Raw genomic sequence first — 7,593 nt, 5'->3', positions numbered from 1 at the left:
GGTGGGGATCAGAACTTGGGCCTTCTCTGGCAGCACTTAGGACATGAGCAACTAGTGGATTTGCCCCAGGTGGGGCCCAGTGCTCTGGAGGAATGAAAGTGTTACTCATCAGGAAAGGGCTGTCATGCCACAGAGACCCCAGAAGTTGTTGGAAGGGGCTCTGGAGGACAGGTGAGTGGGTTTACTTGAGATTAGATGTCTCCTTGCCAAATGGATCTGGGGTTTGGGGCCCCCACTGGCCCTGGAGATGCATGGAGGGAAAGATGAGGCGGGGTTCCTCCTGCTCTATCGAGGGCCAGAGGGCGTCCAAGTCACGAACTGGTGACAGGGCTACTCCCAGTCCCTTCTAGTCCAGGGGCTGAACAAGGCTGGCCTCTGTCATGACTCTCACTCTCTAGCATTTCCACACCCAGGCTTTATTGAAGCAGCAGGCGCTAACTAATGCATCAGTTACAGACATGTGTCCCCAGGAGCCCCCCCCCCCATCATCCACCCACAGACTTGTCTGCCAGCCCAGGGCCAGCAGATTCCCTCCCCACCTCTATAGTAAATTATTTCCATTATTTCCTCCAGTCCTGTTCCTACAGCTCTAACCCCAGGAGAAGACGAAGTGCCAAAGGTCTCCATCAGTCCTCTGACACGATTTCCATCCTTCTATGGATATGATAACACTCTCTAAGGCTTCCTTGAACTGGGAGAAATCACTTTGCTCAATAGTACAGTCCTTGGGTGTGTCTGTTGGCTAAATAAGAAACACATGTTTAAGTCATCTTCTTAGCAGAACAACAACAACGAAGAATAAAATAAAAGTGAATTTCTGTCCTCCCAGCCATGAGGGTCTTGTGAGCCCCCAACACCTACAGGGTAACTTAGGCATACACTCCCTGTCTGTCTGAGGGAGGACAGGGGTGGGGGCTGCCTGCCTGGTGATGGCAGAGCCTAAGGACCATTTGCAGTCGTGGGAAAAGAGACAACAAGGTGACAGCTATTGTGTCATGGCTATCCAGGACAAGGTCATGAAGACAAGCAGGATGGGAGTACACAGGGGGCCACACAAACAGAGAGAGAACAGCCCTGTCATTTTTCCAGACATGGCCCCTAAACTACAGCTCATCCCTCTATCACTGACTCCCTCAGCCAGAAGAGGTCCCAAGGGTGGGGCAAATTGGAAGAAATGTGGACTGGCTGCCCTACCAACTGGAGTCAGCATGGAGAGGCCCTTCCCACTCCCTGGGCTGAGTTGTCTCAGACCTGCCCTACACTGACCTCTGTGGGGGAGGAGGGCCTTGGAGAGGACACAGACAGAAACCCCAGGAATCCCTTTAACTTCACACTCCCTCACGCCTCACCTCCCACTCCCCACCCTCCACCCTGTCAGTGAGTGTCAGCTCTGAGGCAGCCCAAAGAAGAGCTACTATATGGCTCAAGATAGCAGCTGAGGATGGCAAGTGTTGTCCATAAGACCTTTGCCCACTGGGCTCCTGCAGGAAAATGAAGTTTTGGATTCCCCTAAAAGTAAACAGCAACTTACTTCCAGTTTGGGGCAGATTTTGGTGAGCTCCTCCATGTCCTTATAAACCTTTATTATGTGACAATCCTGATGATTATATTTTGCAGCAAGATCCTTCAGGGTGGAGGTGAAGTTCTTTGTAAACTCCCCATAGCAGAGCTCCTGAAATAAAGTTGGGGTGCACTCGGGTGGGGAATACACAGCAGAGCACCAGCTACCTCCCCAACTCATCCATCCTTGGTCACCCTGGCCTAACAGAGCCTGGGACTTAAGCTCAGGTCCTACCCTGACTCCCACAAGAGACCTGTGGGCCCTGCAGTAGAGTCAATTAGTGTCTTATGCCCATTCTCTGCCTCTGCCACTGGGCCAGGGCTAAGTTGGGACACTGGCCAAAGAGCCTGGCAAAATCCAGGACCTGGCCACTGGTTCATCCTTTGGCTGAGCTGGAGGTTCTGTTTTTTTAATTTTCAACATCTCCAGCATCCCTGGTTCTTATCTCTACCCGGTGTGCCAACTCAAGCAATCCCTCTCTCTGGGTTCAAATGTGGTCAGAAGGGTCCAAAGAGTAGACACTCCTTACCTCACTGGTATTCTGGGGCCTACTGAAGGAACCCTGAAAGCAAGAGAAGTTGGTCAGAAACACAAAGCTCCATGAGAGCAAATTAATTTGATGAAGACCCAGGCTTACCTCATACATATTGTTGTCAGCAGAAAGTTCTTTCTGAATCTCAGCACAGAGTGCCGTGTGATTTTTGTGGGAAGTCTCAGTGGCTAACTTCATTGGGGAAGAATGACTTTGTGACCCCCAGAGCACACAAGCCAGAAGCACATACAGGTACATGGTACTCCTTGAAGGTAGCTCCCAGCAGACCTGAACCGGGGCTGGGCAGCATGTCTGCAGGAAGGGGTACCTATATATGTGAGTCTAAGGAAATGTAAACCTCTTATCAGTCATCAGTGGCTTCTGAGGAAGACAGAGAGGAGTTTATCGCTGGACAAGATGTGCTTTTCATGCATTTTTAATAATCATAGCACACTTCATTGGTCCTTCTCTTTGCTGAAATTCAGTTTTGGTCTAAGACTTATTATTTGTAATCACATCTGGGGTTGTGACCTTTCTGTCTGCATGTGAGACAGGTGTCTGGCCAGAACTGGTGCTGTCTGCAGGTACATCATCACCGTCTAATTCCAAAATATTTTCATTAACCCCCAAAGAAATCTCATGCCCATTAGCAGTCTCCTTCCCTCCTTTCTCCAACCCTTGGCAAACTATTATAGTTTTAATTTGTTTTTCTCTTAAACAACATTAAGCGTATTTTTAACTGTTGAGTCAAGTGTCTGCAGAGCTGAAGCCACAGCAAGCCATCTTCCCCAGGCCCACCTCCAAGGACAAGGCTGGCCCTGCTGCCCACCTGAGTGGAGACACACTCTCACTTCCTCACTGTCCCCACACCCAAGGGACACAAGAAACTAGGTACAGGGACAAGGTACTCGGCCTGGCTGGCAAAGCAAGGAGAAGGAGGAGGACTGCTTTTCTCTCAGCCTAAAGGCCATAGATTTTAAGAGATAGTAACTGTAAACTTTATGTGAAAGTAAAAACTAATTTAGAAAAATGCTACACAAGAGCCATGTTCAATACACTATGAACTTCACATTCTGACTCTTAAAGATTAAGATCACCCAATTTGGGGTGAGTTTGGTAAATATGCTGAGCTCTGACCCCTGTGGTTTGGTTTCTTTTTCCATGAACAGTTGGTCTATTTGCTGATTTACTTTAAGAGTTGTTGAAGCCCTGAGAGTGAGGGCAGGGCATGAGGCACCAGGTCCAAGGCCTCCAAGGGGCATGGGTGTTTTGCCTGACACCAGGGTGAACCTATTCAGACAGTGACCAGTCAACCCCCAGCAGCACCCAGACCTCCCCAGGAGGGAGGATGCCCTTTCTCTGGGGCAAGCTTCCCCTAGTCACAAGCTAGTTGCTTTGATTTCTAAGTGAACCTAAATCTTTTCTCTGGGGTGGGAGCCCTTGAGCATCCAGGGGAGTACACCCAGGTGTACACAATGCTGCACTCAGATCCCACCTCCCTTGGGCTCAGCAGCTTTGCCCTGAGACCGTGCTCCAACCCCACACCTCCCCATCCCTTCCCCCACCTGCCAGCTTCCTCCCCTCCTGCAAAGACACCAGAAAACTGTGTAAATAAAAGCAGACGTTCAATAATTTATTACGGTGATAAAAACATCTTTAATAAATATAGGATAGGAGTTTAAATAAATAAATAAATATTTTAAAAGTATAAATATATAAATAAATAGTATTAATCCCCACCAGTATAAAATAACCCACATTCCTCCACCATGCCCATATCAGGGTCAGCATGGCCCAGGGCAGGTCCAGGCCATCCCCATTGTGTCTGTGGCCCACCCGTGCTTGGTCCCTATAAGACGAAGATCCTGAGTTTCTGGCTCTTTCTGGGTGAGAGAGCCGAGATGTATGAGGTTAGGTCCCGGGAATGGCCTGATAGCCTGGCTGGCCCTCACTTCTGGACTTGGTTTCAGCAGCTAGAGGAGATGTCAGCCAGAAATTTCTTCAGGTCCACTTTGAAACTTTTGAAGGTGATAAAATGGGTCTTGCAGGAAGTTTCCTTAAGAAAAATGAAAATAAAAAACACTTGAGTCCAGGTGAGTGCGTAATATGGGGAAACAGCAGCATATTTTTGGATTGCCTCTAAGAAGTCAGGCCAGGAGGCCCATTCTGCAGGGGATCGGGTGACACCTTTGCCACCCATGTGCTACCCAAGCGGGGGTGCACAGCTCTGCCAACACAGCTGGTGCCAGGGCCCTGACAAAGTGCCAGCCTGAGCCAGTCTTCTGAATAGTCAGACTGTTTCTTTGACCCTAGGCCAGGGCAGAATGGCCACGTGGAGGCCATCTCCCAGCACTTGGAAGGAACAGGGGTCAAGACCATAGACCTCACTCCCTTCCTGTGGGAAGAGACTGGTATTTGGGGCCTTGTCCTCTCCTGACAGGCCCCCTCCTTTCATGCAATCCGTGCAATCCACATGGGGTCATGGGAAAGTCCTGTCAGGAGGAGCACTTGGGCCCTGGCACTTCCTCTGGACCTTGAGCAGGCCCTGAGTTTCCTTGGGTTTGCCTCACCTCTGACCTCATTCCTAATGACTTGGATAATAAGAAGCACGGCAGCTGCTACTAGGGGGGTACCATGGGCTTCAGAGTTCTGTGTTTTTAACTCCTAAGGATGAAAAGGGAGTAGCAGTTCCCGTGCTGCAGGGGCTCATCATTACCTGTCTGTCAATGCAGAAAACTTTAGGGGTGCTGAACAGCCACAGCCTGAGGTCTCTCCATACCCTGACCCTACCCTCCTGCCTGGGGCCCTGATGTGGGCACTTACTGGGGTGGGGGGGCAGTACTTCTTGTAGTGGCTCGCCATCGTGCTCAAGAGGCTCTTCAGCGTGGTGAAGCTGCCCGGCAGGCCCTGCTCGTACAGCTTCAGGCGGGTCTGCAGGCATGTTGGCTCCTGGGGAAAGTGTTCGTTCCTCCGTGAGCAGACACCAAGTGCCAGTCGTGGGCACAGGCTGCCCTCCCCATCACTCCTTCCTGTTCCCATCCCTTGCACCCAGGAGAAGGGCCTCAAAGGGGCACAGAATGATCCCCAACTAATCTCAAGCGGAGTCCAGTCATACACACTGCCCTGTCCACTGTGGACATTCAGTGCCTTAGTGGCACAGCCACGTTCTCTTAGCCTGACACTTTGAGAGAGTCCCACCCCCAGGAAAGAAGGCCACTCTCACCCCACCATCCACAGAGAAGGGGTGGGGAGCCGTGGGGCATGGCCCAGACCTGCCACATGAGCAAGTGCCATTCCTTTGGCAGTCAGCACCCTGATTTCACGGGGCTTGGTCTCAGGGTACAGTTAATGCCCCAAGTCTGCAGTCCTGTCTCATGAGGTAATCCCTACTTTCCCTCCTGATTCCCTCCACCCCGGCCCCCATGAGCCTTTGAATGCTAGGTCTCCCCATAGCTGCTCAGCCGACACAGAACCCACATGATCAGGTTCAATGCAAGGCCAGTGGTCTCTTGAGTGCCCGATGCTTCCCCTCCTCCTGTGGACACATGTGAGGGTCCATCTAAAATGGAGCCCCCAAGTCAGGGGCCCTTGAAAGGGTATAGCAGAAAGAAGCATCTTACCGTAGGGTCAAACACATTAGAGACGACTTCTGTTTCATTCTGTAGAAAGGAAAATGTCATGTTATCGATGACTATCAAAGCAGCTCCTGACAGTGCAAACCAGTTCAGAGCCAGCAGCGTGGCCCAGGTACAGCCTGCCCCTTCTCCCTCACTCACCGTCTCAGCACCGGTGTCATTACTGTGGTTCAGAAGGCTCAGGGCTTCCTTGATGATGGCATCCAAATACTTCCTGGGCTGGGGGACAGGGCCAGGAGGGCCGATGGGTGCAGAGATGCTATAAACCACAGTGCCCAGTAGAATTAGTTTCTGCAGCCACATCCTCCTGAGGACTTTAGCCTTTCTCTCTGAGTACAGGGCTCACTGGCAAAAGAGCTCTTATATACACAGTTAGAGGAAATGATTAATGGTGACCACAAAACGCCAGGGAGGCGGGGGAACTACCTGAACTGTGGAATCTCCTGGCCCTTATCAGCCACACATGGGAAAGGTGAGCCTTTCCCCTAGGTGGTCAGGCTTAGGGGTTTTCATTCATGAGCCTTTCCAAGAACGAACAGCCCACCTGCCCACCTCCTTGAGTGCTCTCCAGCCCTGGGCAGTCTGACCGAGCCTTAGGCTGCCCCCTCCTTTTGAGGAGCCTCTGGGCACAAGTTGGACTTCCTGGCCTGGAGTGGCCAGGGCGGGGCTTAGGAGACACTAGATAGGACTCCTACTCCCAGGCTCTCCATCCCGCCTGTTCTCCCAGGAGAACTTTGAGTAAGCTGTACCCACCCTGGTGGCCCACCCAGCCCCAGCTTTCCCCTTATCCTTCTGGCCTTCTCCTCTAGTCACCATAAGACACCAGTGAAAGGGGATTTCTCACTGGCCTCTCCCCTGTCCACTAGAGTTCAGCCAAACACAGTCCTGTGATGGCTCACATAGGCTCCTCCCAAGCACCCACGGGAGTTGGCAAGCTCAGTCCAGCCAAAGACCTCTGTCCCTGTAGAGCAGAGGGAAGGACAATCATGTGCATTAGTCTAGCAAGACGGTAGCATGCTCTTTCATGGTAAGACCCCAGCTGACAGCTGCAGTCCTCGTTTACACAACAGATACAAGCCTAAAGCTACAGAGCTGGTGTGGACCCTCTGGGATAGAAGGTCACTTTCCTTCTAGAAATGAGTTGTTACAGCTCAGATAGGCAACAAACCCCTAGGGCTCTGGGTTTGACTCCTGGCTATAGGGCAGTGAGGCCCTTTGAGGTGGGCACGCCACCACCACCTACAGCCCCAGCAGCACCAGGAGCCCTGGGGGGCTCTATCATGTAGAGTTGTGTACCAGGCCCAGGGCCCACAGCTCCTCTGGTAAGGTCGTTCAGGCTTCATTTCCTACATGGTACCAACTGCAGCCCACCTACAGCTCCAGAGGCCTTAGGTGGGAGCAGGAACTACTTATGGAAAAACTACAGGCTCTTGAGGGGCTGACAAGTGTTTGATTTTCACAATGAGTTTAGAGAAGACAGCATAAGTTGGTGTTTACGCAAGGGATCTGGCTCAAGCTGCCCATGCTGGCTGTAGGACTGTGGGTCCATACACCTCCATTTCTCTGTGTGTGTGTGTGTGTGTGTGTGTGTGTGTGTGTGTGTGTCACATGCAGTGAAAGTGAGTGTGTTGGTCTGTACTCATAAGGGCATCTTGGAGGGGAAGATATATAAGGGTGCATCTGTGTGAGCCTGCTCCCTGTTACCTGCTTTGCGAGAGGTCTCTAGGTCTCATGGGAAACACTCTCCATGCTGGGCATCATGTTTCTGGGCCACAGAGTGATGAGGTCAGACACAAACAAGGGCATTCTGCTGGACTCAGAAGGCCAAGTCCTCAGACAGCAGGTAGACTTCATGGCCTGACCAC

General features: G+C 51.5%; 1 protein-coding gene across 1 annotated transcript; it reads right to left on the bottom strand.

Moving 5' to 3' along the window:
- Positions 1–3,893: 3,893 nt before the first annotated feature.
- CSF2 (colony stimulating factor 2) lies at positions 3,894–6,031 on the bottom strand (the record flags this gene model as incomplete). The annotated part of the gene is made up of 4 exons (XM_081302626.1): positions 3,894–4,149; positions 4,917–5,042; positions 5,714–5,752; positions 5,870–6,031. The coding sequence occupies 4 exons, from the start codon at positions 6,029–6,031 to the stop codon at positions 4,060–4,062; spliced, it is 417 nt and encodes a 138-aa protein (XP_081158752.1). The 3' UTR covers positions 3,894–4,059.
- Between the last annotated feature and the right edge of the window lie 1,562 nt (positions 6,032–7,593).

Source organism: Spermophilus citellus (genome assembly GCF_964194105.1).
Source record: "Spermophilus citellus genome assembly, chromosome: 1".
Lineage (NCBI taxonomy): Eukaryota > Metazoa > Chordata > Mammalia > Rodentia > Sciuridae > Spermophilus > Spermophilus citellus.
The sequence above is the reverse complement of the archived record's forward strand: the minus strand, read 5'-3'. Positions and strand labels throughout refer to the sequence as shown.